Below are 19,150 nucleotides of genomic sequence, written 5' to 3'. Positions count from 1 at the left end.
AAACAAACAAAAAAGAAACTAACAGAATGTTAATACTTTACAGTAGCCTATTAACTGTGCAGAAACTTTATTTCTGAAAAAAAAGATAAAACCTTAATTAAAAATACTTTATGGCTTAAGGATACCAATGATCACTTGAGCTACTGAAAACACTGTAAACTGGCTTGCTTAGAGTTGCTATATTAATATGTAAAAAACACTGTACTGGCAATGTTCAATAAAATGAGGCATGCTTGTACAATTAATTGATTCACTCATTACGCAATATTAATTTTCAAAAATGTTAGTAGAACTCTTCCATGTGTAACTCAGCAGGCAATGAAACAACATTTTTTCCTGTAAATTCTGGTTTTGAGACATGGTCTCAGTCTGTAGTTCAGGCTGTTTTCATTTTCAAACGTGTGCATAGTCCTCCTGGCCCTATCCCCTTGAGTGCTGTACTTACAGGTATAAGCCAAGACACCAAACTCAGGCTCTATGTTTTAATCAATTAGGGTTTACCTAAATCTGTCGTAAATGTAAAGGTTTCTTTTTCTTTCTTTCTTTCTTAAAGCAGAATCTTGGTTTGTAACCCAGGCTGACACAAAAATTCCTAAGTAGTTTAGTCTGGTCTGGAACTCACAATTATCTTGCCTCAAACTCCCGAGTGCTAGCACTATAGGTATGTGCCACCAAGCTTGGCAAAAGTCCAATTCTTCACATTTCAGGATTTAGGATCAGAAAGAAAATCTGTTACAGAACTCCTGCAATCAGAGCTATTACAGTTGAGTACTGCCTTTCATTTCCTGGAACTGAAAGTGATTCCCCCAAAGATATAAATAGGACTGACTAGGAACAGATCTCAAATAGGGCTGGGAACCTATCTCAGTTGGTTAAGTGCTAACCTTGTAAGCATGAGTTACTGTAATCCAACATGGTAATGTGGGATCAATCCCAGTGCTGCAGAGGTGGAACAGAAGGATCTCTTCAAATTATTGGCCAGCCAGTCTAGCCTAATTAGTGATTCCCTGAGAATGAAAGACCATGTCTCAAAGGAGGAGGATACTCCTAAAGATGCTTCCCACTTCTCAAAGTTGTTTTGTCCTCCACAAACACGTGCATATACACAATTTTAAAAAAAGAAATAAATGCTGTAACAGGAAGCATACATTAGTTTGTTGAGGTGGCCCTTTTGCATTAATTTCGGGATTAAAAAGGTTGGTAACATTTTCTTTTTAAAGCAGCTTTATTAAAATGTTATGTACAAACATACTGAATATACAATTCAGTGCTGTGTAGTACTCTCAGTTATACATGCATCTGCAAAAATCAATCTTAGAACACCTTATCATGCCACAAAGAAGCTTCTTTCTCTTAAACCATTGGTTTTCAACCTGTAGGTCAGTCTTTCACAGGGAACATATATCAGACATCCTGCAGATCAGATATTTACATTATGATTCATAACAAAAAAATTAGTTATGAAGTATAAACAAAGTAATTTTAAAGTTGGGAGTCAGCATATTATATGAGGAACTATTGAAGGGTCACAGCATTAGGAAGGTTGAGAATAACGGTCTTAAACCATCTCCCTCACTTCCATTTCCCCTAGTCCTACCAAAATAAATAGATAAACCAACACTCCATCTCTATGGGTTTGCCTACTTTGCTTATATATCCTCAGGGCTTGGTTAGTATTTCATTTTATTGATGAGTAATATTTCACTGTAGAGATATGCCACACTTTTTATTTACTCATTAATTTATAGAAATTTGAATTGCTTACATTATTTTGTCTATTACCAAGAGTACAAATACTGCCATGAACATTTCTTTCTAAATAGAAAGTCTTTATGTGGACTTGTTTTTTTACTTTATGGGGACATCCTTTGGAATGAAAGAATTGGGTAATATAGCAACTCTATTTAGACTTGGGGAACTACCATCTGTCTTCTATAGTGACTTCTTAGCAGAGTGAATGAAGACTTATATATCTAGAAATTCTTGACATCATTTGAATTGTCTATCTCTGTGAATTATCTCCATCACTTTAATCCCAATCTCACTCAGGAGGCAAACAGATCTCTATGAGTTCAAGTGTTCCTAGTCTACCATATCGATTTCTAAGCAAACCAGGGTGATGAAATGAGACCTTCCCTAAAATAGAAAAAAGCAAAAAGGAAACCAGAGCAAACAACCAACCAAGCAAACAAACATCCACAACTCCATCCCCATATGTAACAAGTAGCATCTCAATTATGGTTTTGATTAGCGTTTCCCTGATGGCTAATGGTGTTCAGCATGTCTTCATCTGCTTATTAACCATTACTCAATTTCTTCGGAGATTTGTCTATTCATCCTTTGATTAAAAAAAAAAAAAACTGGGTTATTTGTTTTTTTTATTAAGGATAGGAATATACAAAATAGTTTGTCCTATGTTTGTGACCAATGTGTCACATTTAGGTTTCCTATTACAATCAGGAAACAAGCAATCACTCTTGCTGTGGACTTGTTTGGATGACCACTAATTCAAATTCAGTCCTAACATCCCCTACCTAGGAGGTAGTAGTAAATGACACAGAAAAAGGCTAGCTTCGTTCAAACTTCCTTAAATTCAGACACTAGTTGCAAGTTCCACATTGTCTTTTCTGTGCTTCTGACTATAAGTAAAGTTTCATGGCCTCCTCCTATCTTTCTGTGTATAGGCCGTTCATTACAGGAACTCTCATATGCACAGCTTTAGAAGCCTCTCAGAAGTAGTCCTTTTGGTTTTGTATATGTTTGTTATGCTAGATAAAATTAATTAAATTACTGAACATTGGTAACCATACCAATCTTCAGTCTTTACACGCTAGAAGCTATAAGGTAAATATGAAAGACCATTAATAATGCCTTAGTCAGGCCTGAGAGATGGCTCAGCGGTTAAGAGCACTCACTGACTGCTCTTCCAGAGGTCCTGAGTTCAAATCCCAGCAACCACTTAGTGACTCACAACCATTTGTAATGGGGTCTGATGTCCCCTTCTGGTGTGTCTGAAGACAGCTACAGTGTACTCATTCATTCAATTAATTAATTAATCAATCAATTAATTAAAATAATGCCTTGGTCTTTCAGGTAATCAACTCCTATCTTGATGCTATTTAGAGGCCCTTAGACACTTAAGTCATCTGACTAACATAAAAAAGATACTATAACACTTAAAGTTTCAAGCTTTAAGTGCTATGTGCTAAGAAATGGGAAGTCAAATACTTTATAATATCAGATTCTACTTAAACACACACACACACACACACACACACACACACACACACACACACACACACAAATGTGATCCAAAGATGTACACCAAAAGGAATTCTGATTCAACACTCATGAGGATGTGAACTAGTAATCTATATCATAAAGTGCTATGTACACACACCATGCTATAGGTCACATGTATATTCTATAGAAACACAAGCTTATGCACACCATGTATATCAGAGACATGTTTAAAAATCATTTGTTTCTAATACCCAAAATAAGCCTACTATAGAAAAGAACTCAGACCAAGCGATGGTGGTGCATATCTTTAATCCCAGCACTTGAGAGAAATAGGCAGAACTCTAAGGTCTCTGATTCTGAGGCCAGCTTGGTCTATACAGCGAGTTCTAGAATAGCCAAGACTATGCAGAGAAACCCTGCCTTGCAGGGGAATTAGACCCAAGTAATATTACATTGTATATATGATCTATTGGGTCATATTTTTAAAGATCAAAAATTTTTAAATAAAATTAATGTTAATTATATATGTGTATATCTCTGCACATGTATACACATGTGTATAGATATCCAACCTGGAGCGGGAGTTATAGTGTCGAGTCACCTAGGAAACAAACTTGGGTCTTCTGCAAGAGTAATACATACTTTTAACTGCTTGAGTCATTTCGCTAGTCCCGAAAGTGAAATGTAAATCGTTATGTAGATACAAAGAGTAATTTTGAAGTGCTAATATTCAAAACAATTTTAAAAAGGTGAAAAATGGACAACAATAATCATTTTTACAAACTATCAACTAAGGTCCATTTAAACTAAGAAGGGGGGTGTATTGGTATTGACACAATGTACAGGCTTTGAAATGGGATATCCAAGTTAAGAGTACTAGCTAAAGCCATACTACATAATTCCAGATACTCTGCAGGCTGAGGCAGGAATACTCAAAGTTCAAGGCTTGTCTGGGAAACTTAGTGAGAACATGTTTTAAAGTTTGTCTGTATCACCCTGGCCATCCTAGAACCCTCAGAGATCTGCCTGCCTCTGCCTCCTGAGTACCATGTGTGTCACCATCACCCCATGTTTCAAAGTTTTAAGACAGAAGGCCGGAAAGATGGCTCAGTAGTCAAGAGCACTTGCCTCTCTTCCAAAGGAACAGGGTTTGGGTCTCAGTATCATCATAGTGCTTGTAACTGTAACTCCAGCTCCAGGGGATCTAACACCCTCTACCTCTGTCTGCCAAGCATACATGTGGTTCACAGAAATTCACGCAGGCAAACATATGCATAAAACAGTTTTCTAAATTAAGAAGGTAAGTAAGAGAACTAGGGATATACCTCTTGCCTCTCATGTAAGATTCTATGTTTAATCATTAGCACTAAAACCCACTTTCCAAAAAACAAACATGCCTACTGGATATTTAATTCCTTTGAGTTCAAAACAGTTCCCAGAAAAAAAAAATCAAAATAGTATATTCATTCTTTATATATGTAAATACCAATTTGATTCTATATGGACATTAAGACCAGAAGAATTACTGAAGATTCATGTATAGCAACCTCGAGAGGCAAAACAGCAACCCAATTTCTACATTAAACAAAACTACAACCCTTCCGTAAATGTTTTTTTCCAAAACAATGATATATACTTGCTCTATTACAATTTGTATTTGATTTAAAAAATATATATATGACATATTCTAAAACAGTTCATTTACTCTTTGTTGTTGTTATTTTTGAAACAGGTTTCTCTGTGTAACAGCCCTGGCTGTCCTAGAACTCACGCTGCAGACCAAGCTGACCTCAAACTCACAAAGATCCGCCTGCCTCTGCCTTTCTGCCTTTCACATGCTGAGATTAAAGGTGTGTTCCACAACTGCCCAGGTCATTCACTATGTTTGACTGGTACAGGAAAGTATCTCTGAAATAACTTTGGTGTGATATATTCTAATCCTTGATTCTCTATAAAACTAACAAAAGCTGGGGAGAAGGTTCAGTGTGCTAGAGTGGTTGTTATGCAAACAGGAGGACCTCAATCCAAACCGACAGCCTGTAAACATCCAGGTGAGTCCGTTTGTGCCTATAACTTTGGCAAATGAGTACCAATACAAGAACAGAAAGTATCGTGTTACTTTTAAATGTATCAAATAAATTCTACAATTATAAGATATAAAAGTGTGTTTAAAGGCTTCTCTCGATTTTGTAAAAACTGCATATTAATAACTAATTTATAATCATTCATTTCATAGTAGAGAATCACAATTATGTAGTCAGAGTAAAATATTTTCTTTGTGAATGGATCATTTGAGTGGGATGAGGCAAGTTCCCCCTTTCAGTCCAGACTCAAAGTAAAAAAGGTATTTGGATTTACAAAGTTTTGAACATACTAGCTTCTTAGGCTAGTTTATATGTACCAGTAATCTGGCAGCATGATTTGAAATACAAGCCTCATGTTATCAAAAACTACACATTTGGCTCACTTTGTGTTTGTACAGAATGGCAGTGCTCAGCATTCACCCTGTCTCCACTCCCTCACCTATCCCAGGTTTCCCTAAGTTCCCAAGTTAACTTTTATGATCCCATGTTTGATAATCCTGTCATCTTAAGTTTCCTCTCTATAATTAAAAAAAAAAAAAAATCAAAACTCAGCTTGTTGGGCTGGAGAGATACGTCAGCTGTTAAGAGCACCGACTGCTCTTCCAGAGGTCCTGAGTTCAATTCCCAGCAACCACATGGTGACTCACAACCATCTGTAATGGGTTCTGACGCCCTCTTCTGGTGTGTCTGAAGACAGCTATAGTGTACTCATATATAAAATAAATAAATCTAATTAAACAAAAACAAAAACAACTCAGCTTGTCAGAAAAGCTCCAATAGTAAAAACTTAGTAAATGACTCTTCTAGAAGTCGAGGTACCTGACATGAGCACCAAGGGCCAAATGATTTGAATGTAATCTTTTCCAACTTTAGGTGTTACCAATGGGACAGTAAATGGGAAGGAGGTTTAAGAGATAAGGCATTCTATTATGATTAGGTGATAAGAGTTTTCAGAAGGGTGACTGATGGCTCAATGGGTCACGGTGCCTGCTCACAAGCCTGATCCAAGCTCGGATCCCTGGCATACACAGATGTCCATTTATAATTCCATCACATAGACAGGCAGACTCCTGATGCTCACTGGCTAGCCAGCCTAGCTGGATCAGTAACTTCAGGATCAGTGAACGAGTCCTTGTATCAAAGAGTAAGGTGGACAGTGACTGAGAAAGGCACCCAATGCAGACCTTTGATCTCCATTTATAACTGTATACACGACAGCACATATACACATACACACAAGTTTTACCGAGATTGACATTCATCTACAGAAGGACAGCAGCTTTTTCCTCATACCAATTGCCCCCTAAAAGTAACTGCTAAAAGAAACTACAACAGCTAGCAACTATCTATAAATATTACCTTAGAAAATGTCCCAAATAAACTATAGTGTGTTTTAGGAATCCAACTAGATGACACAAGCTGAAGAACATTAGAAAAAGTAAGCTAAGCTTCATTTTGCTTCCATTGTAACCTCACTTGAAATAGAATAAGGAGGATTCTTCTGGACTCCCTGTTCCTACTATAGTGGAAAAAGAAAGCTGAGGGTAGACTCTAAATCCAGAATCTCTACTCTCTGATATTTTTTTGCATAAGGTCTTACCCTAGGGAAGCACCAGGGTGGAAGGGGCAGACCACCTGCGATCCAAAGGAGGATGGTAAGGCTCACAGAAGTCAAGCTTGAGCATCTCAGTGGTAGCCCTCACTCTGGCCAGTGGAGTGTATCACCAGAAAGCCTTTCCTCCACGTAAACTGATTTATCTCCGGCGTGAAAACGTTAAAATTATAGTGTCTGTAATTTATACACTTTTGTTTGCCATGGACTACTAGAAAATGTAAAAAATTTCAAACATACATATAAAATCCTTTTTGCTTAGCTGGAAATGGTATCATCTGCAGTGACAATGGCTATGTTACAGGAAAGATAGCTTGTTGAACAGGTTGAGTACAAAGGAAAAATGAAGTATTTCAAAATAAATACTATTCACACTAGGAACAAAAAGTACAGAATATAGAAAAATCTGACAAAACCATACTCAGTTTTAAGTATAAAACATTAGCAAAAAAAACCCTAAAACATACCTAAATATATAAGCTAAAAATATCTAAATATTGTGCTATACCTACTGATCTGAAAAGAGCTTTAACTTTTGTGAATCTTATTTTGACACCAAATGATGAAGCAAGTATTTTTCTACTAACTTTATAAGACTATTCAGACTATTTGAGTAAAACTAAGTAACATTTTTAAAAGCCCATACATGTCTGTTTTTAAGGTCAATTTTTGTAACACTAATTTCTACCAGTCTGGATAGAAAAAAATTTGTTTGTAGAAAAACAAGTTTTGTCTAAGTATAAATCAGACTTTTTTCTGAAATGGGGTACCATCAATATTTCAGATTAAACTATTCAAGAACTCTGATATTAAATTCTTATAAATTCTAAGAAAAGCATTTTATTATTCATTGAGGACGTTTAGAGAATCTTAATTTGGTTACATAAAGACTCTGAAGTTCAGTAATGTAACCCTACACATTTATAACAAAAGTATAGTGTTAGTGCTGAAGCTAGTACCATCTATTCCAAGTTGTAGATCTAAAGGATGAAGAAAATTTGATTCATAGTTCAAATGTTCTTTATATTATAACTACCAATACAGCTGTCATTGTTATTTTACTTACCCTTAGTGGTTTATACTGTTTCTTTCATAAGTAACTTCATTTTTCTAAAAGGCTGCTATTCTGTTGTAAAATTACCAATTATCTACCTTTGTTACGTTTCAGATGTAAGCAACTATTTACCTTTCCTTCCTTTCTTCCTTTGAAAATTCTGATGCATTCCAGACAGCAATGAAAACAAGCTCCTATTCTTTCCCTCAAGAAGCAGACAACAAACCACCAACATAAGTAAATTAAATAAATAATCATTTTCTATTTTGACTGCTGATAGAGCAGGCATGCAACCACTTAGACCTCAGGGGCAGTTCTGCTGGTAATCTGGAAAAAGCTATCTCCCCCTGACTTGAAAGGAAACCTAGAGAATATTCTTTCTGCTTTATCTGTTTTAAGCATGTGCAGTTTACTCATCTCATACTATCAGAACAAGGTTTGGATCCTAAATTCTGCATTGTCATAAGACTAACCATCTTGCTCTAAAGTAAGTTATTCAGCAAGCATGCTAAGGTCTTGAATTTGATCCCCAACACTATGACCATCAACAAATTATACATGAAGTAAGTTTCCATTTACTCGGTTAAAAACCTTCGAATTGTTTTAGTTATATCTTCATGGCAAATAATATTAATATATGTTTCTTAAATTCTAGCTTTTATTTAAAATAAACTACTGTAGAAAAAGAAAAATACTGTTTAGCTGTCCATAAAATTTTAAACTTCAGGATTTGACAAGAGAAATTTATAAAATTATAAATAGAAACAAAATTGAATTTACACTCATCCTAAAAATATAAAATTGGGTTGAAGAGATCACCCAGTCAGTAAAATGCCTGTTTGAGTTCAGATCCCCAGCAGCTATACAAAAACTAGGGGTGGAGGCAAGCATCTGCAATTCCAGTCAGTTCTGGGTAGAGACAGGCTAAATACCTAAAGTAAATGAACGACCCTGCTTCAAAAAACAAGGTGAAGACCAGCTCGAGGAGACATTCAATGTCTATATCTCGACTCTACAAGCAGGCAGACACACACACACACACACACACACACACACACACACACACACACACACTCAGACACTTCCACAAAATAACTTTTAAAAACATGAAGTATGAATTTCAAGGAATATTATTCTTCAACATTTGCCCTTGTTATTATTAGAAATTTGTTATAGTCTTCCTCAAAGAAGGGCCACTGATATTTCTTATGGTGCTAATGATGTCCCAAAACAAGACTAGATTCAACTGTATTTTCCATGTAAGCTATCCTGATTAAATAAAGCAGAAAAGCAATGGCAGCTACAAGCTTTGTAAAGATTAAGAAATTGGCCATGGCAATCAGACTACTCTAAGTCAAACCTCAAAAAAAATAAAAAAAACAAAAACAAAAAAACAAAAGAACCCAAAATAGTGTACGTCTGTCTCCCTTCTGCTCACACATCTATGCCCTACAACTATTTTCTGTGCTAGGAAAAGCAGACCTGCAAAGACAGCCTAATTAGGCAAAGTGAATCATGCACTTCATCTAAGATAAATACATCCTGAATTAGGTGCATGCTTCTCCAACTAAATATAAACTGAAAAGTCATTTACTTAAAAAGGTTCAAGAAAAAAAAGTTATGAAAGTAGTCTCTAGGTCAAGACTCCAAGTTCTTAGAAATCAACCATTTTAGCCAACAATGCAAATCTATTCAGATAACCAGAATTTTTTAAAAAGGTAAACTTTTAAGTATCTATCAATATTAAGTGATCATAATACTCAATGAAAGTAAAAAACAAATACCAGTGTCCAAGATGTGTGTAACTTTTAAGTGTCTACCAATATTAAGTGGTCACACTACTCAATGAAAGTAAAAAGCAAATACCAGTGTCCAAGATGTGTGCATAATGTATGCTTTCTTATAATTACAAAAAAATTCTAAAACATCTTAGTGTTGTTATACCAGTTTTAGGAGTCATGAGACTTTTCATTCATCCTTAGCTCAGAGAAACATTTGTTTCCAGAAAACTTATAAATTAATGAAATTATTTTGTATTATTAAATTATGTTCTTTAAGCAAGTTTAGTAAGAAAAAAGATCAGATTTGGCTATAAAACAAGACCCTATTTCAGAATAAACAATCCTATATAGAAGAGAGAGCAAGAGAGAATTAGCTTCATACCACCATATGTGTGTGTGTTTGTGTGTGTGTATGTGTATCCTTTCAACACTTTCCAGCATGCTAGCCTTGAATATTACATATACTATATTCTTAAGTTCAAAAGGTTTTCAATTAGTCCCTTGTAATTGAGCCTAATCAGAAATCAAGAGTCTTTGTGTCTATCTACCTACCGATATAGAATCACATAAATATGACACACAAAAATGGAGAGACTATTTGAGAAGAGGAAGAGATGGGAAGAATAGGAAAAGAGTAACAGAGATCCATGATTTACTTGAACAAAATGTCATTAATGAACCTCATCAATATATACCAATAAAAATTCTTGGTAAAACTCACCACAATTGTGTACACAAATCACATCTGCTCTCATAAACAAGTTAGGTACATTTAAATGTTACAGAAATCTTTTCTGTCAAGTTTTAAAAAAACCCTCATATCTAAAATAATTATGAAATGTCATATTTGCAATTTATCGTCAAAATGTGGTTCAGCAAAGTGTATTATGTGTGTCCCCTACCCCCATGTATGAGAGTAAATAACAAAACACTATCAATACTGAACCAAAGCAAGGATAATGGTCTTTAGAGTATTTTTTAACATTCCTGTGTTTGAAATTTTCAAAGAAAAACGTTCAGAGAACTCGAACCTTTCAATCTGCTTCCAGGAGTTGTGAATCTTCAGTTGTGTGTGTGTGTGTGTGTGTGTGTGTGTGTGTGTGTGTGTGTGTGTGTGTGTGTGTGTGTGTGACATATACAAATAAATATATAACGTATACATTGGATACACACACCAAGACACACACTAGCAGAGTACTCCTGGTTTCATACAAGACTCTCCTCTCTTCTCTAAAAACAACTGTTGCAGAATTATGCTTCTAAATGAAACCAGCAACAAAACAAAGCATGTTTAAACAAAATAAATGCTTTTAAACAAAAACATAAAAAGCTACCAAACAAAATCACAATTCTATGAAAGGTTTTTTGTTTGCTTGCTTGTTTTTTTTAAGTAAGTTAAGAAGGATGATGTAAGTGAATCAATTGCTTTACCTGAAAGTTAACATCTTCTTTCTTAAATATTAGTGCTCGAACTTCATCTGGATCACCATTAAATATAGCTTGCACCAGTGATGGCTAAAAAACAAATAAATAAAATAAAATAAAATAAAAGTAACAAAACATTAATCATATTAAGTATAAATTTAAAGGTATTTCTGTATGACTTCAAAATCTTTTTTCCTTCTCTAAACCATAATCTTTCTGAAGGGGTAGGAAATATGAATTATATATTTCATACAGCCCACTTTTATTGAAGTATAGGGTTCATCCTGGGTGGGGGTAATAAAAATAAAACTACCTAATAAATCTATTCAAATGTAATTTGACCAAGATTAAGTAGAACACTCACTTTATTTAAGTAAAAGCCTTTTGCTTATAAATGATGAAAAGACATATGAATGTAAGTCTGATAATTCAAATCTATTTATAGAATGAAAGCAGTCAAATAAGCTGCCTAGCCCACTGGGAGCTATGAAAGAGGGACATTTTAAAAAGGTCTATTCAGGGCATGATAATCACACGCATGTGGTTTTTATTCTATGTATATAACGACAGAAATCCCAGAAAGGAAACTTGGCAACTGATAAAAAATAACTACTATTCAAAGACCAGAAAACAGTACACATCTGAATAACACAAGAGGACAAGCATATGCAGGCCCAGCCATAATTTCCTCATCCTCTGAAGGTATCATGTTATACCATTCAAATACAAAGTTAGTTGGCAACAGTGTTAAAAATAAAATTAAGGATATAGCCTGATTCTTTTTAATATAAAGTCTTGCATGCAAATAGGTAAAATTCTTTACACAAAAGGCTATGCCTTGATGTTGCTGGTAGTAGTCAGCTTTTTGAAAAATATGCAGAGTCCCTGATTCTCCTCAGATTCAGTCTAAAACCAAATGAAAACAAGAGCATATTTCATAACTATTTCACTATTTCTTAGTTTATTTTCAAGACCCCATAAAAAGATGAACAGATAATAAAAATTTAAAGTGAAACCTAAGCATTAGAAAGAGAAAAACTCAGAAATGTGTTAATTTTACACACAAATAATACTGCATCATACAGACCCACATAGTACCTGAAGTATGAGACCAGTGACACAGAGGAAATTAGAAAACATTAACTCTGTGTGCACTTACAAAGTCACATTTACAGGACTAGTTCTATAAAATAAAAGCAACAGAAACTCTCATAGCTTACCAACACATTTCCAGAAGGTGGAGATTGTAGATATTTACTTTCCTGGGACAACTTAGAAATGAATACAGGAGAATCATCTTCTACCTCCTCCAAAACAACAATACACACTCGACTCATTCGCTCTTTTAAAACATTAACCTCCAAGCTATGTGGTAAAAGTCACAGTGGGAAGAGCACAAGTAGTTTTTCCTCCTCTTCTGCACACCACTTATAATCATTCTCTGAACAGTGCAGCTGGTTTTATAGTTAGTAATACTAGAAAAACTGAAGTTTAAAATTGATACATAACTTCCTAAAAATAAAAACCTACTTCTTTCTGCCAGGTTACTGCAATCTATAAAAAGGTTCACATCAATGTGTCAATAATTAAAACTCAGTCTAAGACTATTCTTTTAAAAAATTGTTTCTTCCACCGAAATAGTTACATTGAGCTCTGAAATTTACTTGTACAAAACAATCATTGTCTTAGGTGACACAGCACCACACCATAAAGAATGAAATCAGAAAACAACTGCTGTGACAGAGGTGGCTGCAGATATCCCCACTCTTGTCTGCAAGGTCATATAGTTACCAGTAGGCTGGGCAGTCTGTAGCTGAAAATTAAAACCAGAATCTCACTATTCTGTTTCCACTTCTAATTGGTCTTCATTTCTTCAGCTTCACTGACTTTATAATAGAGATATTACACAGGGAACAAACAAACAAAGATATATAAAATTTAGCTTCAATCCTGAAAACGAAGCTCAGGCGTTGACAGTTCTTTCTGTGTTTAGTTAAGAAAGAGAAGACAGAAGGAGAGCAAACCACCAGTCTGCATTAGCAGCAAAGCTGCAGCACATTTACATGTAGTGAGTCAGATCACAGCAGACAATAGGACCACTGGTACGAGAACACAAGTTGACTAATCCAGACTTCCCAATAATAGGCGAAACAGAGCTAGCTTTATCCGTCAGTAACAGAGGCAAGGCGAAGGCTCATTCTTTCTCCATCAGACAGTTGTTTCTAGCAGTCCAGCAAAAAAGGCACAGGCACCAGGCAGAAATGGTGTCAGTGGAGAATCTTAATAGAACGAGCAGACAGCAAAAGAATCTGAAGACCTTTGAGCTCCAATTACTGCTTCAGGGTTTTCATTTTAAAAGGAGAAAGAAGAAAGTAGTTTATCACTGTAGTATTTCCTTTGATCTCTACATGAATACAGCTTCCATTAAATAGTCTTCATTCAGAGGAAAAACCAGCAGACTGTGCATCTTCTCGGAGCCAACTACTTTATTCAGTCATCTGCCTCTGTGCCAATATAGTTTCCTTCCCTGGTGAAAACCGCTACAGTTATCCTTCAGTTGATTTCAAATGCTTTCCTGTTCCTCAGACGATCTTGCAAAATGCCGCTGATATCCTCAAACGAGCAGACCCTTGAGAAATAGCTATACAACCTAAGGATCGACTGGTCCTGCAGAAGCATTTCAACCAAGCAACAGCCTGAAGAGCAAAGACTGCAGACCCGCAGGATGAAATGCCTAGTAATGCTCACATGTTACACTTACCAGAGAGCTCAGCGACTGCTCAGGATGTAACTTCCTCTAGCAGGAGAAAAAAATAGTACATTTGGACAGCCTTCACAATTAGAAGGTTCATGCCAGTTCTGTGACTAATCCAGATCAAACTGAAAAATTCTTAACTGAAAAATAAGTGCGCTTTTAACATTTTCCACTAAAAGCCACAAGGAAATCTGGTGTACTGCCTCTGCTGACTAACACTGGTTTTAGCAAGTAAACAATTCCAAACAGCTTAACTGCTTTTGTATGAGACAGTATAGCAAATGTTTAACTCCATGACAGCAGCTGCAGTAACAGTGCCTGTAGTGAACTCATAAAAGAGATCTGAAGAGAACAGAAAATATTTTCTAAGGCTAAAAACCATGACCCTGAGTTAAGGTGGGCCAAGACCTTTCTCTTTGTCTACCCTCTCTCCTCCTATGGATGTGTGTTATCTTCAAGAATGAAAAGAGGCTTAAAGAAAACAAACGTAAGGCTTGCTATGTCTAAGTTAAAGAAATCAATCATTTATTGACTCATACTTTTTTAAAGGAAAAAATTTAAACTTCATAAAAGAAATCTTAAAATTTTATGAACCATTTGAATTTTCACTGAAGAAATTAAATACCTTTATATCTGAATATATTCTAAAGCCTCAAAAAACACATTAAGCAGCTGCATAAAACTGTTTTTGTCCTGAATTACCAACATGTCAAAAAAGTACCAAATCTTACAAAGAAAACAAACAACTCCTTCCTGATAAAATGAACTTCCAAAAGCCACAATTAAATGTGAAACCAACCATTTGGGTCTGTGTCTACAGCACTTGTCTGGTGTGCACCGGGCCATGGGTTTGATCCGAACACTGTTCATAAAGCCACCCAGATCACTTTGGAGTTGGCTTTCACTACCTTTCTCACTTTGCCCAGACTGAATATTGCCGGGGGGGGGGGGGGGGGGGGGGGGGGAGATACCAAGGGGGCCCCACCCACTCAGAGGAGAAGGAGGTGGAGTGGGGGAAGGATTTTGGGAAGGGTTGACCAGGAGAGGGCAGTGAGATGTAAAGTTACTAAGTTAAAATTTTTAAATAAATAAATATTTCCCAATTACAAAGAAATATTCTGCCCACCTCAGTCGTCCCATATTCTTACAAGTGACTTTATGCTATTTTTGAGTATTTCAGATAGCCTAGCTCCTATATATCCTCACTTTAAATCTCCCACAGTCTCATTTTATATCGGAAAAATAATCCAGAAACTAAGTATTTTGCCTGGTCATCCAAATGACTAAAATGCTTAATGCCAAAAACATATACTTCTACCACCACTAAGATTTCTAACTTATTTCTATGTTATTAAAACGATCATTAAAGAAAACCTATAATGACCGCTGAAAGTTTAGGTAACGATAGAATTATCTACTTGTGAATAAGCTGTTTTTGTTGATTTGTTTTGGAGACAGGGTTTTTCCATGTATTCCTGGCTGTCCTGGAACTTGATTTGTAGACTAGGCTGCCCTGGGAACCTGGAGATTCACCTGCCATCTGAGTGCTTGGGATTAAAGGAATGCACTACCAAGCTGGTGTGAATAAATATTTTTAAATGAGCATTTCATTGCTATTCCCTGTTTAAGCCAATTTACTTACTAAAAATCACAAAGGGGAAAAGAAACATTTAGTATAGGTAAGAATGACAGAAATTATAAATAAAAATTACTTAAAGTTATAAAACATTCATATAAGGAAGAAACAACACAGGCTCTTGCACGTTGCTCAGGCTGGCCTAAAACTTCTGCACTCAACAGACCTGCTTGCTTCAATCCCTAGTGGATGGGACTCTAGCTGCTACATGTCACCATGTCTGCTTCTACTGGTTACCTTAAAATATATAAAATGTTTTTAAGACAAATATGCAAATATTGTAACATATGAATGACGTTATCCACCTCTATATAGTTTAATATCAAATGTATCATCCTAATACTTGAAACATAAAAATGAGATTATAGTAATATCCTGCTGTTCATTTTCACAGTTTTTCTCCAAAATAGAACCTCTTTTTATAGGAGTAATTTTAACTTGTTCCAAAGTATCTAGGGTATAAATTCATCTACACTGACTTAAGTTACAACTTATTTATTTTTGTTTGAGCCCAACTTCTATACTTACATTTTCCCAATCATCCTTTACATAAAATTTACTTTATAAAGCTTAACTTAAAGCACCCATCTCAGCATCTACACCCATGATTGGAAAATAAAGTATTGACACATCAGTACTACACAAATCAAGTGAAATTAGGAAAATTCATAAATGATGGCAAGACCTGGCCAATTCTACTCAAAGTCTAATATACTACAGTCATCTAAAAACATACGTAAAAACATCCTGAATAAGAATATTTATTTTAAAAACGTATCAAAAAACACCATAGCGCTAATTGAACAAATAGTCTTATTTTTAATACTTAGAAAATGTGTGCATGTAAAAACCCTCATCTTTTAAGATGTTGTAAAATATATAAACAGGGTACTGTATCATAAATAATAAGCACTACAGAACACAAGTCACTGAAAGGCAACAAATACCAGAGGCTTCAATATGAAATAAAGACCACACATTCTTGACAAAGTCATTAATGCTAACTGGCATGTATGATACCTTCCAACTGCACAGCCTCTTAAAAAGGTGGGGGGTGGTGGTGGAAGGGTGATGCATGCTTTATAAAGCTTCCACAATCCTCATTGGTAATGTTTGATCTTAATGAATTTTTTTTTCTCTCTCAAAGAAACCATAACATATAGGTTGAGCTTTTAGTATCAGAATTCATTCTCACATCTGGGTAAAAAGTTTAAAAAATTTAAAACATCAATTGTACTGAATGAATAAGCTACTCAAATCTTAGGCCAGTATGATCTAATAGAAATACAAAAATATCTACAGGAGTAATTTAAATGTTCTTATATGGTCATCACATTTTAAAATGTGAATAAGCAAAACTGGTAAAATTAAAATTTTAAATGTGCAAAAGAAGATACAGATACCCACTGTCAGACATGCAGAGACCGAGTCTAAGTGGACAGTCTCTACCACATTCCTCCACTCAGAGCTCAGAGAATCCTTTACAAGTGGGAGCAGAAAGGAGAGGGGATGAAGGACGCCAGGAGAACACGGCCTCCTGAACCAGCTAAGCAAGGCACACATGAGCTCAGACTGAATTGAAGCAGCAAGCACGGGGCCTATGAGGGTCTGCACCAGGTCCTCTGTGCATAAATTATAGCAATTGACTTAGTATTTCTATGGGACTCCAGACTGTGAGAACTGACTCTTGTGATCATCCTTGGGTCTTCCTGACAGGTTGCCGTGTCCAACTCTGATATGGTAATTTTTGCTTCATCATATTCTATTTCATTTTGTCATATTTGGTTGTTATCTCTTAAAAGACTACTCTTTTCTAATGAGAAACAGAAACGGAGTAGATCCAGAAGGGAGAGGAGGTACACTCTTCTAATCCAGGACTGGGGAATCAGCTTCGAGTACAGAGCTAGACCTTGTCCAAAACCAACATACAAACACAACAAATGTTAGGAGTATGAGGACATGGCACCCTTATATACTGCTGATGGTAATGTAAATCAGCCCAGCCACTATGGAAATCAACATAGAGGTTCCTCAGAAAATTAAAAATAGAGCTATATGACCTATCTATATATCACCCAGCAGTATATACACAAAGGAATCAAAGTCAGAATGTAACAGTGACTACATACCCATCATTATTACAGCACTAGAAATAGCCAAGCTACAGAGTGAGCACGGACAACCGTATGACCACAAGGATGCAGAAAGGAGAACAGTTTCCGTAGAGTAAACTAATAGGAAACATTTGAAAGTAAATTTTTCATTGTACTTGGCCACAATTAAGGAGTTAATTTTCCTATTTCAGATTCACAGATATATTGTTCTCTTATACTTGACATTTTTCTTGCCGGCAGCATTTATACAATGCTTTCTTTCAGTCTGTTTTTCTCCTACTTTAAAAAAACAAAACAAAACAAAACAAAAAAGCCAAAAACCAAACTCTAGAACCCTCATAGTATTTTCCATTATTGGTGTGTTGTGAATTAATTTTAATTGGTGGGAAAATTAACCCTGAAAGAAAATGACAAGGTTTAACCTGTCTATGTAATATGCAGCTTGCTACTCAGCCAACCATCACTGACCCTGCCTTCTTACAGACTACCTTCAATTGTGTTTGGATGCCACTGCTATATTCCATATAACTTGGAAAAATCTTGAACAGTGTAAGGTGATCATGGTAATTCTATTCTACCTAGTAAGTGACTCATGTGGGAAATGACATGCTCTGAACCAGCTTGCTCTGTCACATGCCAAGGAAATTCAGCTGTAGTGTTTCTAGGAAACTTTTGTTTTTTAACTTAAAAGGGGGGGTGCCCCCTCCTCCTGAACAACAGCATGTTTGATAACAATGTGAAGTTTGCTGGGTATCTTATGACTGGAGTTATCCTAGAATCCATACTAAGTCTGAATGAGAGAAAAGCAGAGAGTTAATTTCCTATGGTCATAGCACTGAGTAACTAAAGCACTCAACCTTTTAAAGCACAGTATTTCAATTACTCTTACGGTGATAGGACCTTTACTATTTAACCCAGCTTCTGTTTCAAATATAAAGTATTCTTAGTTTAAAATAGCCCTAACATTAAAGAACAAATGATATCCTAATACCAATGATATTGATATTACTATTATTATTATTATTATTCTAACAAAAGGACCATTAAAATCTAACAATTAACCTTACATTGTCTCAAAAGGTTTTAGGTCTACCTGTGATGCCGAATATTATAAATATGTTGACAAAACAATAAAAACTGCATAATGATTGTTGGCTAAGAATGGATTAATCATATATTCTAATAAGATATCACCTTTGTTTTTAAGAAGTTTGGAACAAGGTGTAACTAATGGTATCAACAGTTACAAGCATGGCTTTTTATAAGCTTATTAAAGTCATAAAATGTATTTTAAAAATTTTACAAAAAAAACCCCCACACCACAAACACACCAAAAAATACTTTCCCTTTTTTAAACCATAAATTTGTCATGTAGAAACACATTATCTGATAAAAGGAACTAAAGAATAAGAAAAATGTTATAAACTATCTGAGTCATTACTTGAA

General features: G+C 35.4%; 1 protein-coding gene across 3 annotated transcripts in view; it reads right to left on the bottom strand.

Moving 5' to 3' along the window:
* The window catches only part of ANKRD28 (ankyrin repeat domain 28), a 114,156-nt gene that overhangs the window by 62,548 nt on the left and 32,458 nt on the right, over positions 1 to 19,150 (bottom strand). For 2 of the 3 annotated variants that reach the window (XR_013975287.1, XM_080926925.1), the window contains exons 1-2: positions 12,420 to 12,856; positions 11,206 to 11,289 (exon numbers count right to left, since the gene is read on the bottom strand). Coding sequence is in view for 2 of the 3 variants with exons in the window: in XM_080926925.1 (XP_080783051.1) it covers positions 11,206 to 11,289; positions 12,420 to 12,536 (201 nt within the window). In the remaining variant the exon portion in view is untranslated. Of the gene's footprint in view, positions 1 to 11,205; positions 11,290 to 12,419; positions 12,857 to 19,150 lie in introns of those variants that run through there. The other variant, XM_080926926.1, reaches the window with a different exon arrangement.

Source organism: Micromys minutus (genome assembly GCF_963924665.1).
Source record: "Micromys minutus genome assembly, chromosome: 12".
In the NCBI taxonomy this organism is placed as follows: Eukaryota; Metazoa; Chordata; class Mammalia; order Rodentia; family Muridae; genus Micromys; species Micromys minutus.
This window is presented reverse-complemented; position numbering and strand designations above follow the sequence as displayed.